Source organism: Trichomycterus rosablanca, chromosome 22 (assembly GCF_030014385.1).
Source record: "Trichomycterus rosablanca isolate fTriRos1 chromosome 22, fTriRos1.hap1, whole genome shotgun sequence".
In the NCBI taxonomy this organism is placed as follows: domain Eukaryota; kingdom Metazoa; phylum Chordata; class Actinopteri; order Siluriformes; family Trichomycteridae; genus Trichomycterus; species Trichomycterus rosablanca.
The window spans coordinates 5,380,977-5,400,033 of NC_086009.1; the positions used below are offsets into that span (position 1 = coordinate 5,380,977).

At 44.2% G+C, this 19,057-nt stretch overlaps 1 protein-coding gene across 3 annotated transcripts in view; it reads left to right on the forward strand.

Moving 5' to 3' along the window:
* Window positions 1–19,057, forward strand: part of LOC134335842 (BAH and coiled-coil domain-containing protein 1) — an 86,709-nt gene that overhangs the window by 50,813 nt on the left and 16,839 nt on the right. For all 3 annotated transcript variants that reach the window (XM_063018450.1, XM_063018452.1, XM_063018451.1), the window contains exons 3-14: window positions 690–815; window positions 1,686–3,899; window positions 4,590–4,704; window positions 4,793–4,998; window positions 5,100–5,258; window positions 6,425–6,675; window positions 7,788–8,133; window positions 12,404–13,285; window positions 13,442–13,611; window positions 13,726–13,862; window positions 14,029–14,142; window positions 17,631–17,742. In XM_063018450.1, the coding sequence (XP_062874520.1) occupies window positions 690–815; window positions 1,686–3,899; window positions 4,590–4,704; window positions 4,793–4,998; window positions 5,100–5,258; window positions 6,425–6,675; window positions 7,788–8,133; window positions 12,404–13,285; window positions 13,442–13,611; window positions 13,726–13,862; window positions 14,029–14,142; window positions 17,631–17,742 (4,832 nt within the window). The remainder of the gene's footprint in view (window positions 1–689; window positions 816–1,685; window positions 3,900–4,589; window positions 4,705–4,792; window positions 4,999–5,099; window positions 5,259–6,424; window positions 6,676–7,787; window positions 8,134–12,403; window positions 13,286–13,441; window positions 13,612–13,725; window positions 13,863–14,028; window positions 14,143–17,630; window positions 17,743–19,057) is intronic.

Genomic DNA, 19,057 nt, shown 5'->3' on the forward strand with positions numbered 1-19,057 from the left:
TTTGAGATAAAAAAAAATATCCTTTATACTTTTAAGCAGGCTTCAAAGCTTTGCATGAGCTCTGTTTGATTTTGTTGTAAATGGTATCCACATGGGCTTGTTGTCTCGGTGTCTGATGTTGGAAAGTCTATCAAGTTAAATTAAAGTTGAGCCTTGGACTTTGGCTTAAAGCTCAGCAGGTTCTGCTGCCCGGGGTTCTGCTTATTATTTTTCTTCTTTTAAATTTTCTCTCCTCGAGGTGCTTCGTCAATATTGTATTATTTTTGTTTGCAATCAGCTTGAAACTGGACATCTGAGAACATGTTGAAATAGAACTGCTGAAGCAATGTGACCAAAGCAAGTAAAATGTATACCTGAGAATATGTGCATCTAAGCTTGGTTGATTCGATCTTTTCTATCGTTCTTATTATAAACACACCCTGAATGGCCCTTCTCCTCCTCACAATTGTAAACATGAGGGACTTCCTCATGAATCAATGACTTAGGTCTACAGCTTCTAATGCTGAGGGGAAAGGCACAAGCTAATACTCATGTAAACTATATGGAGATTGAAGTATGTGTGCTCCTCACCCATTGTTAAAAGCTGTACACAATCAGTTATATAAAAAATAAATCATATTCTTTGTCTGTCTCTGTTAACATTGTTTTGCTTGCCCCTATTTATTCGTTTTACACTTTTTCTCTCCTAGCAGCCCCGGGGTATCCACGCTTCTCAGGGAGTCTAGCGCATACATTTCTCCCCTTAAGTCATTTGGATCACCATGCCAACAGTGGAGTCCTCTATGGGCAGCATCATTTCTACGACACCCAAAAAGGTGAGTAAACTAAAATAAAAAATGAAGAAATATACACAGATTAGCCAAACATCAGGACCACCTGCGTAATATGCTCTCAAAACAGCTTTGACCTGCCGAGACATAGACTCCATAAGACATCTGAAGGAGTCCTATGGTGTCTGGTACCAGGATTCCTGATACCATGACTATCAGCAGGTGATTTAACTTCTGTATGTTGCCAGATTGTTTGATCAACCCTTTGTATAGCTCTGATGTCCTGTTTCAAAGCCTGTTTACCTATTGTATGGTCACTTGGACTGGCTGGCTACTATGCAGCCCAGTACCCAGAAGGGTTTGACACAGTGTGTATTGTGACACATTCTCCTCATCGCAAGTATTCATATGATGTTTAAACTGAGCCACAGTAACTCATCTTTTGGTGTGTACCAGATGCCAGATCCTCCAAGTCCTTTGGCATCAATGAATCCTGGCTGCCCAACAACTTATCGATGGTTCATGGCTTGTTGCTATTCAGACCACTGTTGGTGGGCACTTACTAAGGCTGTTTCAAAGATGTTTCAACCCAGTATTCTGGCTATAACAGTTTGGCACAAAGTCACTCAGGTCTTTATGCTGCCCATATTTACTGCATTTAACATGTGTTGACACTATCATCAGCCCAACTTTTTATATATCCCTGACTGTGAAATGTAGCCATTCCATTTTTGGAAGTGGTCTTAATGTTTTGGCTGATCGTTGTACTAGTTTTAGGTGACCCTAGACTGCTAGCATTCATGCTTTATAATTTTTTACTAAAATAATAAGTAGTGGGATGCACTACATACCTTAAATATACATGTTACTACCCACAGGAGTCCCATTTATTATCTTGCTTGATTATTCTTGCAGAGAACTTCTATTTAAGAAGCCTTCCATCACAACCCCCGCTCATCTCAGCCAATCACAACATCCCACCCATGTCAAGGACAGGGACAGGCAATCCCCAGGGCTCTTGCAGTAGGGACACAGGAAGTGGGATGAACTTGCAAAAGAGTCTGAAGGAAGTCAGCATGGACAAGGGCATGGTTACAGGTTCAAAGGACAAAGAAAGGACCAGCAGCAAGCAGGAGTCTAAAGCTCGCCATCCGCACAACCACCATACACAGCCCCAGCATCTTCACCCACACCAGCCTCAACACCACTCGCAGCATTCTGCCCCCATGGATGACATTAACAACCTGGAGAGACACAAGTCGTCCCTGCTTATGGAGTACAAGGATTATTCACAGACTGTGGGTAAGCCTCTTAGTGCCTGTCTGCTAAATGGGAAGATGCCAAATGGTGACTCTCGGGGAGGGGCTGGGACTGGTCATGGGGCAGGGGTTGGATCCAAAGCATCATCTGCCAGCTGTGGAGGAGATGGCATGGGCAGGCGTCCTGGAGACTCGGTGAATGTCCAAGCCAGACATTTGGGGAACAGCAGTACTGGCCACTGTACTAAGGAGGCAGTAAGTGGAGAGATGAGGATCAGCGAGCAACCTCTTCCAGATTGTGTGGAGAGGGGTCAGGTACTGCACCAGTCCTTGCCCTATTCTGTACCTCCTCCAATGGCTATGAGCTCAGCCACCGGTGGGGGACATCCAGGAGGCTTTCACTGTTTACAGCTCCACCCTGGACATCCTCATAATCCACATCACTCACAACATCCACACCATAGTCACCACTCACACCATCATCCAGACTTTTTCTGTCCCCCGCCCCCAGCCCCGATAGCCAATTCTTCATTACATGAAAAAGGGGTTGCAAATGGTGGAGCAAGAGATCCTAAAGTGACAAGACCCACATATGTTCCATCTCCTGGCCACTTGGTGGAAAAAGCTCTAGGACCCTTTCAGCTGGGAAACGGTGAATGCCAGGGTGTGGCTGGTGGAGGAAGCAACTCAAAGGACAAGACAATAGAAAAGGCAAATGGTGGTGTGGGGCACCCTGGAAACTGGCACAGGAAACAGCAAGAACAGCAACATCAGCAGCAGCAACCTCCACCACAAAAGCAGCATCCTTACAGAAAAGCAGAAAAAGCTCCTGACTGGATGCATAACCACGATCATCTCTTACAGCAACAGCAGCAACAACATCAGCAGAACCACGCTCAGCAGCATCAGGCAGTGCGCTCCCACAGTGCAGACTGCATCAGCGGCAGGGACGCAGACGTCTACAGGTCTGCTCTGGGACAGGACCCTAAAACTGGCCATTCATTAACCCATGCTAATAATGTTAACACACAACCCTACAGGGATTGCTCACACTCTGGACAACCTCCTAATTCTTCACCGCTTGCTAATAAGACCATGTCTCAGCAAGGACCTAATGCTGGAGGTGGGAGCTGCTCCATGCAGAGAGACGGCCAAAAGGTGGCACGGATACGCCATCAACAGCACGGCAGAGCGGGTTCAGGTGCCCCCTCGGCTGAGCTGGCACAAACCACTGGTGGTCAGGAGATGAAACGGAAGATGGACATGTCTCCATACGGCTACAGTAACAACGGGCAGCATCATTCACATCAGCAACAGTCTGTGCCACCCTGGACCATACATCCTAATCATATTCACCTCGAGGAGGACCAGCGCAAAGCTTACATGGAGTCTGTCAGTGCACCTGGCAACAGACAACAACCCCATCAACACCAGTCTGCTGGAATGATTCCTCCACCTCCTCCCCCAACCCATCCTGTTCAGAACCAACAAGAGGTGCTATCCCAACAGGGAGAGGGTAGTGCCATGAAAAGTCTTCTGAAGTACAGCAACCAGCACCAACCTCTAATTTCCCAGAAAAGTCCATTTGGAGGACTTGGAAACCTCAAAACGGGACCTAACGGCTCCAACTGCACCATGCAAACTGGCAAATCACCCCTGCCCTCCAGAAAAGGTCTAGTCAATGAAAGTGACCGTCCTGACTGTGGGGGGCGGAGCAGGGAGATGGGTGACGCACCCAATGGAGAAGGGGAAGTACGGCAGCCTCCAGTGGGAATCGCGGTTGCTGTAGCACGGCAGAGAGAACCGATATGCCGACCACCAGACAACCACCCAAGTAGCTGCCAGGGGCGTGTCCACTCTAGCATGAAAGGTAAGCACAACCTTTAACCTCTTGGGCACTGGTTAAACAAATAGCAAGCCAGAAATGCTGTTCTTCCTGTTGGTGTGTAACCCCTGGAAGACCCAGCTGATGAAAAATAAACAATGTGGCCTGCCAGGACCTAAAGTGGAAACAGGCTTCCCTACTGCTGGTCTAAAATACTATACATAATGCTATTCAGGGGCAACAGTCCTGTAGTTTCTGTGCAGGACGGTTCATTTAAAGCAGTGGTCCTCAACCTGGGACCTATGACACAGCACATCTATACTTTATAGAAGCCTCGCCTTGATCTATACCTTGTCCTGATTTGATCACAGAGATCCACAGACAAGTTCTTGGACCCCATGGTTTGGTTTGTCCTGACAATGTAGTATCAATTGTGGATCTTTATAAATCCAGGTGTGTGAATGTCCAATTGATTCAGATTACAACAGGTAGACTCTAGACATGAGTTCTAGTCACATCTTAATAGTAATCAAGGCAAACAAGAGGCAATGGCAAGAGGGGAAATGGCTATTTTACCAATTCAAATCAGTTCCACAACAAAATTAAGTGTACAAAAGCACTTTTGAGTGTTTAAATGGACATTCACTTATTTGGGTTGAATAATTCACATTTCTGTTCATGAATTGACAATTTACAGGCTTAGACTCTTTCTAACCACAATTTGACTTTGTTCAGGCGCATCACGGCCGATGTATTCCTCAGACTTACCCAGAGAGGAGGACAGGAAGAGAATGAGTGGAGAGCATATGGGTCATCACTGCCTTGACAGAGAGCGAGACGCATTCATCAGGTAAATCCTATTTACAGCATCAAACACACTTACACTTCTCTTTTACTTATATTCTTCTAACCGTTTACTTTTATATCCATCTTCTCAGGGATAACAAGGAAATGGTGGAATTTGCAAGGATCCATCCTTCCAACAGTTGTCGTGGAGACCTCACCTCTCATCTCATGGTGTCCGGTGGAAGTTCTCTGCAGTCAGGCCAGCTAGGAGACCCTGCGGCACATTCACACTCCGCGCACCACCACTGGATGCCACGCACGGGAAGTCCTTCTCTCTGGATGTCAGGTCATTCTTACGGTGTGTAATTGAAACAAAATGAATGATGTCTCTACTGTACGGTTTTGTTCTGTTCTGAAAAATCGAATAATGATTTTTGAATGTGTTTTATTCTTGCTTAGGTATTAGCCACACTACCCTCCACCAGAATCTCCCCCCTGGTTTCTCAGCAGCCATGCCTGCACCCCTGCAGCCTGTACTACCCCTACCTCAGGACCCTTCTGCACAGTTGGTGGTGTTGCCAAGTGAGCCTGCCACACATCCGGCCACTCATCATCTAGGTATGGCAGAGTTTATTAGTTCACTGCTCTTAACCTCACTGGTTCCAGTGGTGATTGTGGTTTTAAAATGCTCTACACTATATAGCCAAAAGTATTAGAGTAGTAGACATGTGACCATGAGCTTGTTGGGCATCCTATTCCAAAAATTCCAAAACCATGGGCTTAAATATGGAGCTTTGGAGTCTGGACCCTGTGCAGGCCAATAAAGTTCCTCTAAACTCTTATTACCTGAAGCTTAAGTTAACTAATGGGCAAAACTTGTGAAACCTCCCCTAAATTCAAGTATTGTATCACACTGGACCACTTGTGCCATCTCCATAAGAATGTTTGTCCAGAAGGGTCTGGATGGGCCACCCCTCATCCCCCCTTTCCCCATCATTTTAGGGTTAGCACATGTGAGAGAACAAGCTTCTCTGGAATCTAAAACTCACATGGGCTAAACAGGTTGTGAAATTTAATTAGCTTTCCATCCTTGACAGAGTTTACTTCCTTCTGCCTTCTGCAGGAGTCCAAGATTGGTGGGAAAAGCCATACACAGAAGTACACAAAGTCTTCCTCGGGGAAACGTTAGCTGTGCTCGGTTAATATTTCAGAACAAATGTCCATGGTGCATCAGTGGGTATGGGGGTGGGATGTGCTGTGCACATGACGGTCAGCCTGGATGTGTGAGTGTTTATGGGAGCTTTGTGAAATGTGGGAGAGGGATGGAACAACATTTAGAGGGGAATCGTGGGATGCATCACAGTGGAGTATTTCGAATTTCTTGGACCCAAACCATGCTTCCTGGCTGGATTCCCCAACATATACACTGGAAACAGGATTTTTTTAACTGCATGTTTAACTGCACAGGACCACAGTAGTGTCTAGAGATGGTAGGGTGGGTCTGTGGCTAAAATTTGCATTGGCCAAATGGTAGCAAAATCTTGGGTTTTATTTATGAGGATTAGTTAGTGGATATGAGAGAAAATGTAGGAGCGTTTCAGTTTTTCGAAAAGCCCTGCTCTTACAAACAGCTTCTCCATTTGTGTATTTGCCAGTTTAGATTACGTCTTAGTAAATTTGTCAGTGATGATTAACTGTTCTAAAAACCATTCCTTAATGATCATCATATCTCATCATAACATTAATGCAACAGCTCACTCCTTTTCTCTTTCTTTTTTTATAAGATGTAATGGAGCAGCCTGGTCTGTGGCCCCCAGTGTACAGGGCCCGAGGGCCTCCCTCCCACATGCAGCATCCCGCCGTGTACTCTCGCTCCCAGTTTCTACGGCAACAGGAGCTGTATGCACTCCAGCAGCATCAGCATCAGCAGCTGCAGCATCAGCAACATTCTGGTCACCAGCAGCCACCTCAAGCTCCACAGCAGCACAGAGCGGCACCCAACACAGAGCTGCAGCACAGAAACGGTCACAGTCAGGTAGATTTTACAGTCGTCCAGATGAATGAGTCAAAGCAACTGAACTGGCAAGATACTGGTTCCCTTCCTTCTAATCATTCTTTCTTTCTTGCTTCCATCCTACCTTTAATTTTTTATGGTGGTGGGGGGTTGGTTTCCTTGATATCACTGGGAGCAAGGCCATCCCACCATTAGCCAGTAATTTCTATATGCAGGCACCCATATTTGCAAATAGCATTGCTATTATTGGGCTAGCATAATTTAGCACTGTGCCACCCAAGTGCCCCACCTTTCACAATTCCTTAAAACTTTAGTTCCGTCCTTGCTTGTTTTTAAACCCTACCATTCTTGCATCCTTTCTTCTGAGCTTTCTTTCCTCTGACCTCCTTCTTCTAATTTTTTCCTATTTTAACCTTATTTATGACCTACCTATCTTACTTCAGTACTCTCTTCTCTTGTTACTTTTTACTGTCCTTTCCATTCCTCATTTTTACATTTACATTTCAACATTTTATCAACCTTCCTTTCTCTTTCCATTTCTTTCTCTCTCCTTTCATTTCTTTTAAAACAAGTATTGTAATAAAATGTCAGCTTTCACACATTGACAGTTGGCATCTCTCATTTGTTTATATATTTTTTAAAAGTAATTCTGGCATTTTTATATAATACCCCTTCAATAGTTTTTTAAAGACACTATATTTAAAAATAGCTTTTTATTTCATATTCTGTGATTTACACCCAACACCAATAAAGGATGGTCTACATTTTAGTGTTTGAAGCCAGTAAATCATATGTTCTAAATATTTCCCTTATCTTTCCCAAAATCTCAACATGATCTGAAGCTTATTCAGTCTTAAAACTACAAATGGTCCTGTGCAGCATCAGTAAACCTAAAGCAATTCCATCACAGGTCAAAATCAATAGACATCAAGGTCTTAATTTATGCCTGATTCAGCAAGGAACCAAACTGCTCCTCCATTAATGCTCACATTGCATGGCTTGAATGGCAACAGCCCGTTCATCAGCCTTTTTTGTTAGCCAAATTGTCCAGATTTGTTTATGGATAGAAGCGGGGATCAGATAGCTCTTTATGGTTTTACATGGTCTTAATTTTGTAACCTTACTCATTGCAGATGCAGAAGAAGCCAGAGGAGCACAGTGTGGAGTTGGAGGACATCTTATCAGAGTCCAAGACCCAAAAACCTACCAAGTCTTACAGCTATAGTTCCTCGAATCGGACGTCTTCACCTGCTAGGGCCTCTGCTGCACATGTGTCACCCTGCTGCCAGTCGCCCTGTATGCACTCGCACCCAAAAAGCACACCATCTACCCCCTGTCCTGTCCAGAGTCCTGCTCCTACTGTGGCCTGCTCTCCTGCCATGAGTCCTGCGCCATCACAACTGCCCAGTGTAACAGAAAGCCAGGACAAAAGAGCAGAGGTGCAGCCACCACAGGACTACCCTCAGTCTCTGGAACTGGGTAAGAAATGTTTATAGGGTCTGACGTAAGAGTCTTGTACTGTGTCTGTTTGAGCCGTCCCAGTCCATGTACATTATATGGCTAAATATATATGAACACCAGACCATGAGTGTGTTGATTTTCTGCACACCAAACTGGTCAAAATGTGTCTTTAGGGACCATCCTGAAGCAGAAAAGGGCCTTCCTTGAATTTTTACCATATATACATGCCGAGAGGGTTGCTCAAGGGCTCAACAGTGGCTGCATAGCAGAGTTGGGATTCAAACTCTCAACCTTTCAATTCATAGCCCAAAGCTTTTTACTACACCTTTTCTACACCTGTTGCCAATGGGTGTGACTAAAACACCTGATTCAATAAATAGGAGTGGTGTCCACAAACCTTTGGCCATAATCTGGCTATAATCAGGATCTGGTTTGATCTCTGTTTTTTAGTCTTCAGTTTCAGAGAAAACAAAGAAAAGTGGCGATTATTGTTCATCCAGCTTCATGTCGTTTTCTCATTTCTACGTGCCTGCAGTGGTTCTCCAAAACAAGAGAAGCATATGTAGATCATTATCCACACCAAGCCTCAACACTCACGCTGGAACAATCTGGCTGCTTTTAGATTCTGTGGCTGTATGTGGGTGGCTGCACTGGCAAGTCCACGATTGATTAAGCTGCGGAAAATGTCCAACAGCTTGTCTTCCAGGCCTCTTCGCTTCTGACATGATGAGAAACACGTTGTCCAAAGCCTCTGTCGTCACTAACTCTCCGTCTATCCTCACCTTTTTTATTATCATTAACACCTCACTAAGTGCTAGTGCGCCAGAGGATATTAAAGTTCCAGGGGCGGTTGAAGAAACACAGCACTGCTCTCAGAGCTAATCCAGTATAGTACTGATGCCAAGTACAGCAACAATCGCAGAATGATTTCACCTACCGGTTAGCACTCAGTACCCTGACATTACTTTCTAAAACCCATATAAAATTTCACATCTGGAAAAGCCAACCAATAGACTTTACAGTAGTGTTGTTTAAAAGGACGGCGGATCTCAAAATAATGAAAGTAAAGGACTCGGAATAATGAGAATACTTCTTTTGCTTCTCTGTCTCTTTCAAGTCTAGTAGATCTGCTGGCTCGAGTATTTAAACATTTATTTTCATCCACTTTGTCCTGGCCAGGTTTCCTCACTCACTCACTCACTCACTCAATCCAGTCACACTGACACCTAGGGCCAGTTTATAATCCCAATACTGGTATGTTTTTTGGGAATGTGGGAGAAAACCAGAGTACAATGAAACATCTAACAGACTTCAACCGGTGGTGCCGATTAAATCTGGTTTCAGTGATCTATGCAAAACCAACACAACCTTCTGTGCCACCATGCCCCCATCAAGAGCAATATATGGATGAAACTGTATTCTTAATGCAAATCTACATAATCATTAGGTTGGATTTTTCTTTAAACCATGGGAGTAATTTAATGAAGACACATCTGTGTCAGTAACTAATTTAATTACGACAATTTAAACTGGAACGAAGGGATGTCAAACTTATTTCTTTTGATTAACCATATTAGCCAATTCATGGTTTGCTGGGGGCCAAGGTATAAGGTTATAGCAAAACAAAAACATGGCCCTAAACTACCTTCGAGGTCTATTAAAACCGGCTCTGTACCACGCAGCCTTCGAGCCACTAGTTTCGCTCGAGGGAACTCAGGGAAGACTCGCATCAAGGCTCTTCTCTGTACTTGCACCCAAGTGGTGGAACGAGCTTCCCTTGTCTGTCCGAACGTCCGAGTCTCTCACCGTCTTCAAAAGACGATTAAAAACCTTCATCACCTCTTTACTAAGTACTTAAGCTGACATGTACTTACTAATGCTTTTATTTCTTGCATTTATTTCTTGCTAAAAAAAACCCCTTTGGTTCTATAAGGGTTTCAGCAGATTTGTATTGTATATAGAGTAAGGTAATGTCTACTATGGAAGCACTTCTGTAAGTCGCTCTGGATAAGAGTGTCTGCAAAATGCAGAAAATGTAAATATACAGTGTATCACAAAAGTGAGTACACCCCTCACATTTCTGCAAATATTTCATTATATCTTAGTGTAGATTTACTGTCTTCTGAAAATAACTCAACACACAGCCATTAATGTCTAAATAGCTGGCAACATAAGTGAGTACACCCCACAGTGAACATGTCCAAATTGTGCCCAAATGTGTCGTTGTCCCTCCCTGGTGTCATGTGTCAAGGTCCCAGGTGTAAATGGGGAGCAGGGCTGTTAAATTTGGTGTTTTGGGTACAATTCTCTCATACTGGCCACTGGATATTCAACATGGCACCTCATGGCAAAGAACTCTCAGAGGATGTGAGAAATAGAATTGTTGCTCTCCACAAAGATGGCCTGGGCTATAAGAAGATTGCTAACACCCTGAAACTGAGCTACAGCATGGTGGCCAAGGTCATACAGCGGTTTTCCAGGACAGGTTCCACTCGGAACAGGCTTCGCCAGGGTCGACCAAAGAAGTTGAGTCCACGTGTTCGGCGTCATATCCAGAGGTTGGCTTTAAAAAATAGACACATGAGTGCTGCCAGCATTGCTGCAGAGGTTGAAGATGTGGGAGGTCAGCCTGTCAGTGCTCACACCATACGCCGCACACTGCATCAACTCGGTCTGCATGGTCGTCATCCCAGAAGGAAGCTGACGCACAAGAAAGCCCGCAAACAGTTTGCTGAAGACAAGCAGTCCAAGAACATGGATTACTGGAATGCCCTGTGGTCTGACGAGACCAAGATAAACTTGTTTGGCTCAGATGGTGTCCAGCATGTGTGGCGGCGCCCTGGTGAGAAGTACCAAGACAACTGTATCTTGCCTACAGTCAAGCATGGTGGTGGTAGCATCATGGTCTTGGGCTGCATGAGTGTTGCTGGCACTGGGGAGCTGCAGTTCATTGAGGGAAACATGAATTCCAACATGTACTGTGACATTCTGAAACAGAGCATGATCCCCTCCCTTCGAAAACTGGGCCTCATGGCAGTTTTCCAACAGGATAACGACCCCAAACACAACCTCCAAGATGACAACTGCCTTGCTGAGGAAGCTGAAGGTAAAGGTGATGGACTAAACCCAATTGAGCACCTGTGGCGCATCCTCAAGTGGAAGGTGGAGGAGTTCAAGGTGTCTAACATCCACCAGCTCCGTGATGTCATCATGGAGGAGTGGAAGAGGATTCCAGTAGCAACCTGTGCAGCTCTGGTGAATTCCATGCCCAGGAGGGTTAAGGCAGTGCTGGATAATAATGGTGGTCACACAAAATATTGACACTTTGGGCACAATTTGGACATGTTCACTGTGGGGTGTACTCACTTATGTTGCCAGCTATTTAGACATTAATGGCTGTGTGTTGAGTTATTTTCAGAAGACAGTAAATCTACACTGCTATACAAGTTGTACACTGACTACTCTAACTTATATCCAAGTTTCATGTCTATAGTGTTGTCCCATGAAAAGATATAATAAAATATTTGCAGAAATGTGAGGGGTGTACTCACTTTTGTGATACACTGTATGTGTATGCAGGATGGCCGGGTGGTGCAGCGATAAATGAATTCAGTTCTCAGTGGTGCTATCGGCTGGTCAGGCATTTACATAGACATGGCTAACTATGTCCAAGGGGGAATGGCCAAACAGCCTAGCCATTTAGCACCAGTTCTAAACTCAGATAAAATAAAGCATGCCCTTGTTTATACAAAACTGCTCCACATCAGGTATGCAGACCAAAATAATCCTCTGTGGCGACCCTAAACATACAGGATTAGCCAAAAAAAATCCCAAAGAACCCTAATGTGTATGCCAATGATATACAAGCTCCAGTTACATGAGTAATAAGAGCCATCATTTCCATATTTTCATTTGCATATTTGGCAGATACTATTTTATCTGAGGTGACATGAAATTGAGACCTCATACAGTCCAAGTAATTAAGGGGGGTTAAAAGCCTGGCTCAGTGGCAGCTTGGCAGTGGCAGGGCTTAGAGTCTGGACTTTACGTTCAGTACCTTAACCACTGAGTGGAACCACTTTTGTGCATATTCTTTGTGTGTTCATTTTTAGTTGTGTTTCCAAGCCTCACACTTAAGGGCGATTAGAGTAGCTACTGAGAGTTGTGTATATAAAACACAGGCTAAATAAAAAAGCACTCCTGCTTTGCATTATGGATTCATTTTATGGGTTCTTGCAAATTTCAGAATTTTTGGAAATGTGTTCTCAAATGTCTTTTTTTTTTACAGACCATCCACCTGGATACTCCTACCCTTCAGTCACCCTGGGATATAGAAGCGGGCCTTCCCCACAGGAAGTTCGATTAGTTGAGGCAGCCAAGCTTAAACCCATCATAGTAAAGCCTGAAGAGCATGCTCCCACCCCACTGTCCAGTCTTGGGGAAGGGCTGGAGTGCCAAGCAATAGTAAGGCCTATAACAGAGCCCCATCTGCCAATGGAGGAGAAAAACATGGAAGACCTGGTGCAAGAGCAGGCGGAGTGTGTATTGAAGCAGAGTGACAATCTGAAGCCAGTAGAGTCTATGGGCTGCTGTGTGCCCGAGCTGGAGCAAGTGCAAGAACAAACAGCGCTGCTCATGTGCCCTCCTGATGATACCCCAGCCTGTGAACCAGCACACTGTCCTGTTTTTGAGGAACAAGTGCTTAAAGATGACTCTACAATAGCATGTCAGGAGAAAGGTAGCATAGTCCTTCCTGAGCAACACAACAATGATGTTCCTGAGCTGGAACCACTGGGAGAACCAGATCAAGTGCATCCATGTATTTCAGTCAGCTCAGCTGACCTCCAGTCCAATTCAACTACTGAGCTAGACGTAGACGAAAGAGCCAAAGATGCCCAGGAGGAAGACTGTGTCCAGATTCTGTCAACCCTTTCATCTCCTATCTGTGCCGCTGACCTCCCCCAGCCAACGGCGCCAAGCTACTGGAGCCTGGAGCTCCTGATCGCTGCAGCCTTCTGCGGAGACTGTCCTCCTCCCTCACCGCCCCTTACCACTACGCCCCAGGGCAACGCTGGCCCATTTTTTTCTAGTTCGTATGGCATAGAGCTTCTCAGTGAGCTGGCTGATCTGGAGTGCAGACAGAAGCCAGTAAGCACAGGCAACAGTGAAGGTGAGCTGCAGTGCACAATGTACAAATGATCCTACTTTCATATTAAAGCAATTAAAAATTGGCCCAATCTTTTCTCTATGCTCTAATATATTGTTGCATCGTATGGTTGATTAAGGAGTTGGTATATTATTTTTATTATGTTATTTTATTACACAGGGGATGAGCAGCTCATTTTCAACCTGCAAAGCTTGGCCACCTTAGCAGCTGCCCGTGCCCTGGAGTTGGACACCAAGACAAACATCATAGCAGAATCTGAGAAGCAGAATCCAGCCAAAAGGACTCTCAACCTGAGGCGGAAATGCAGTTGGACTCCTCGTCATGAACCAGTATTACCATGTTCTCTTTTCATGTTAAATCATTATTGTGACTCAGAATAAAACACTGTGAGAAAAGTAGTTTGTCTTTTTTGATCAAGTGATTTGATCATGTGTTTTGTACAGGTGTGTCCTGTGAAGGGTTCAATTGACACAATAGATGGGCAGGAACTGGCTATGCGGGTAAGGCTGGCAGAGCTACAACGGTGTTACAAAGAAAAGCAGAAGGAGCTAGCCAAGCTTCAGAGAAAGCATGACCACCAGTAAGCACTACCCCCCCCCCCCCCCCCCCCCCCCCCCCCTTCTAGTCCAACTTGTCTTCATTTATTTATATAAACACTTACAAAGCAATTACTGAAACCATTCTGCCAGCTATGTCTAAACAACGCCTGGTGATAAGATTGCCCAACATAAGCTCTATTTTTCCAGGAAAGAAGAGACTCCTCGAAGTCCTGCACGCCGTGGCCCTGGCCGACCACGCAAACGGAAGTCAACCTCAGGGCTGATGTCCATACCCCCACCTGAGCAACAGAAAAAAGCCAAGTGAGAAAATATCTTCTCCCCAGCTTATGCAAACACACAGATAAGCCTCACGTTATCAGCACAATCCTGGAGACTGCTCCTCATACTATAAACAGGAAGCAGAGGAACTCAAACCCAGAAGGAAGTTCAGTTCAGTCTTATCTTAGTCTGCACCGAACCTGAAATGCATTAAATCATGAAAGCAGTTTAAATTATATAAAAATCTGATTGTGTGTTCTTCTCTATTTATCCATTTACAGCATCTTTCTGTACAATATGGCCAAAAGTATTTGGACACCTGATCGTGAGCTTGTTGGACATCTTATTAACCAGAATTGAGGCTTCCTCTGGGAGGGCTTTCCACAAAGGGGTCTGTGGCAATTTGGGACTGGTCAAAGCTTAACATGACTTATTGTACTTAAACGCGCGAGGTATTTCATTAGTGGAGAAACTTATGAGCAGTAATAATTAAGAGAAGTTTAGTGTTTTTATGTCATTTTTTTAGTACATTTAACCACGTTAAGCTTTTTTAACGATGTGTTTTAGACTCTTGGAAAAGCTGATTCTCACAATTTCTTAGCACCTCGAGCTGTAACACAAGTTTAAAAGTGAAACAAAGAGGAAAATGCAGATAAACACAGATACATGTGGAGCTTTCAGAGTGGATTTTACGGTTATTCCACACAAATGCAGATTTGTCTCATATTCGCACTTTGATGATGTTTTACCGCACCGCTCAAGCCGAGCGCTGAACAAAGCCACAGTTCATTGGTAATTTGAAATTAAATAAATAAATTTTTTTTTAAATAGCTGAACAAGTTGAGTTTAAGGTAAACTTTGAGTTTAGGGGTACACATTTCTTGACGAAGGATGTCGAGTTTCAAAGATTTGGAGTTTAGGGACGCTGTGTTACCACTGTATATTAAAAACAACACGTATTTGAAAAAGATTAACCATTTAAATGAAAGTTATGTCAAAGGGGTCTGTGGCAATTTGGGACTGGTCAGTCAAAATAACTATTTTTAGGGTTAGACACTGATGTTAAATGAACAGGCCTGGTTCGGAATTGCCTTTCCACTTTATTTTAAATGTGTTGATTATGGTTAAGGTCACGCTTTGTTTAGGTCAGTGGGGTTGTTTTACATTGTCTTTATGGACCTTGCTTTGTGTTCAGTGCTACAGTCATGCTGAAATAGAATCTCTGTTTTATTACTGATTCATTACTGAAACTGAAGACTGTTGTACCTTCTTCCTCAATATAATATAAAGAAGAAAAGAATACAGATGTATGCCATTTAATACCAGTTTCTACTGTTGAAAGCATTCTTATATCTTCATCCAAAGCATGTGTAGTTAATTTGTATATAAATATAAATGCCATCTTAGATTTGGCAAAGGTCTAATTAGCTGTACTAGGCCTTCCTCTCATAAATAAAGTGCTGTGCCAGCGGTTCCTCTGTGCCATACAGGTCAAGAGAAAGCCTGTCACTTTTTAATTAACGCCATTGTCAGTTCCCATGTGCAGGAATCAGACGGGCATTGTGGTAGCCCTGGTCCCATCGCTTACCCCCTTTGTCTTTCTGTCTGGTCCTTTGGGCAGTCTTGTTCACAGCTGTCCTGCTGCAGTGTCACCTCCGCTCTGTTTCTGCCCTTGTAGTCGTGTTCCCGCTCGGGTCACGACATGATAACGCCTGACAGTGACACTCGGACACGCGGGCAGTTAGCCAGAATCACTGAGGATAGGAAGGGGAGGGTGGAGCTGGTCTTTCTGCGGTCGCCAGACTAGCTGCCAGTTTTCGGAAAAGACACCTAGCTTTCAGTGTGTCTAGATGTTTGCTTTGGGAGGAAGGGGGTCTGAATGATTTCTTTATACAATACATATTATTGTCAATTTATTTTATATATATTATATTTATAATTATAATGATTTAATTATCATATGCTAAGACTATAGAGATTGCTAAAACAGGATTAAAATTTTATTGACTTCTTGTTCCCTGTGTTTGGGGGCATTGTTATCCTAGAGGAGACCACCCCATCAAAGAAGACAAGCAGATCATAAAGAGCAGGTCACCTTAGCAAAATACTGGCTGCTGCAGCTACAGTCGTCATGCTTCTTCTCTGATTTATTGATTTATTTGTCACCTGTCCGTATGTGTGTGTAATGCCAAGTTCACACTACACGACTTTCTGATTTCACGGGTCGCTGTGCGGTTCACACTACACGACTGAATCTTTTGCACTCGGGAGTCTTTCAGTCGGTGTGTATTTCACACTACACGACTGATCGGTGATAGAGGGTTTCACACTACACGACCTATCACCAACTGGAATCGCAGGCGAGCTTCTCTGCTCTCACAAATATCGTTTTGTTACGAAAACACACGCGAGATATGACGAAAGGTTTCATGATACCACGTCCTAAAATGCACAAGTAGCGAGCGATCAAAGTTTGTGCACGTAAAAATAAAGAGAAAAAATAAATGAATCTTAGTGGATTTGGCTTGGGTTGTTGTGTAGTGAGTGATTTAAACTATATTAAGCCCCTGTACAGCCTTTTACACTCCTCCCCTGCATTTCTTCTCACGCTGTATCTTGCGTTCTCATTGGCTGTTCGACATAGCACTCATTGCCAGTCGGGAAACACCCATTCAGATATCTGGCATGCTAGATATCTCGATCCGGTCGCCGAAGCGCTCGGCGAGCCGGTCGGATCGAGTTGTTGGGTAGTTCACACTTGACGATTAAGAGCCGAGTTTTGATCGCCGAGCGAACGCTGCCGGCAAATCTAGCACCGACCAGTCGCCGAGCGAAAACCAGGGCAAAAATCGTGTAGTGTGAACCAGGCATAAGCTACAGTGAGCACCACTCCCTAATAATCAGTTCTGTTTAATTAGCCACTGGGAGTGAGCTTGACAGGAAGGGGCCGTGTCACATCGTGTATGTCGTCGTGTGGTGCAGTAGGGTCTGCCTCATGGGGACAACACACACTCTGCCGCTGCCTCTTTCTCCGACCTGCCAATCAATGCAGTCCCAGGGCAATTAACCACACACACACACACACACACACAAACAGATTTAGCACACATTAAAGTGCACACAATGCAAATTGTACAAAGCCCCTGCTCCAATTATATAATGTATTACAATTAGGGCATTTCGGAGGAGAAAATGTCAGTGAGGTTTCCCTCTTTAGCACTCGGGGCTTCACTGGCGATTGGCATTAAGCTCCAGTAAATGTGACGAATGGTGCAACAGTGGGAGGAGGGAGGTTAATCTCTTTGTTTGAGTGCAGCCCTCTGTGCATTTCTGTGCTTCGTTGGGCATGTTGCCAGGGAAATGCAAGGGCATTCTCCCGGCAGGACAGCGGCACCGTGGCACTGATATGGAAATGGAGCACAATCACTGCTGTGATGCAGAGCGAGGACAAACACGCTTCGCCTTCTGTTAATTTCCTGTACTCGCTCGGTGTTGCTTTATTGAAATCTGGGGTATCTTTTGATTGACAGGACTGTGGGGGCGGTGCTGAGTCTGCTGACAGAGGACTCTGGAGGATCCAGTGATTTGACCAAGAAGAAGAAGCTGTCCAGCCGCGTATTCGGTCGTTTCGGAGCCATGCAGGTCATTGTTCTTAACTTCACATTTGGGTCATTATCTGGACAGGGTGGCATTTGGAATGGAGTCGGGCAAATAAAGTGAAGAAATCAACTCTTTAGTCGTTTCCTCCAGAACAGGAAATTCTTAGTTTTTACTGACACCAGTGACAGACCAGTGTTACTGCAGCCTCAAATAACATAATTTAATAAAAAATACACAGTACCAATCAAAAGTTTACATGCACTTTTAAAGGACGTGAATTTCTTGGAATTTAATGATTTCTGCAGTTGTTCTTTCACAAAGAATCAGAAGGATATCCACAGAAACTAAGATTATTAATTTGGTGATGTAAATTGACTACAACTGGTGACTTCGCCCACATAAATAGGGCTAGTTTGTCTCCCACCTTTACAAAGTATACAAACCAACAACTCTTTGGCATTAACTTCTTCAGCAATTTGAGGACCCATGACCGTGTCGCCGGTTTACCACTGTTCCTTCCTTGGACCACTTTTGATAAATACTGACCACTGCAGACCAGTAACACCCCACAAGAGCTGCAGTTTTGGAGATGTTCTGACCCAGTCATCTAGCCGTCACAATTTGGCTCTTGTCAAACTAGCTTAAACGCCCATTTTTCCTGCTTCTAACACATCAACTCTGAGGATAAAATGTTCACTTGCTGCCTAATATATCCCACCCACTAACAGGTGCTGTGATGAAGAGATACTCAGTGTTATTCACTTCACCTGTCAGTGGTCATAATGTTATGCTTAGTCAGTGTATGTTCCTAATGTATGTAAATGTCTTACTTTATCTAATCTGTATGCATCCTTTTAATACAAGGCTCTACTTGACTGAACCTCTAACACTTATATTGAAAATACCCTAGTACACCACTGACCAAATATCATTTTGTACTTTAATCAGGTTCTCCAATTCTGACCTGTTTTCTAAGTCTCCCCTGACACACGACAGCCATTAATTCAGGAGACGAAAGGGCTGGCAGGTCCCTCCTCTGAGACACCTATAGACAGCCAACAGCATCTGAACTGTAGCACTCGCAATGTCACTTGGCAGATTAACACACTTAAAAGCCGGAGCCTTCAATTCCACTCACATGAGTATAAAGACACTGAGGATTGGCTGGCTTGTATTATTAATGTGGAGACATGACTGCTCCACCCAAAGAACATGACTGATCATTTAATGAAGTCTATCGAACCCTGGAAAATATGACTGTCCACTTGTAAAACTGGGATGGAATGATGTGATGCTTTCCATGTAATGGTGATGTCAGTGACTTCATATATTTCCAGTAGACTTATGAATAAGAACT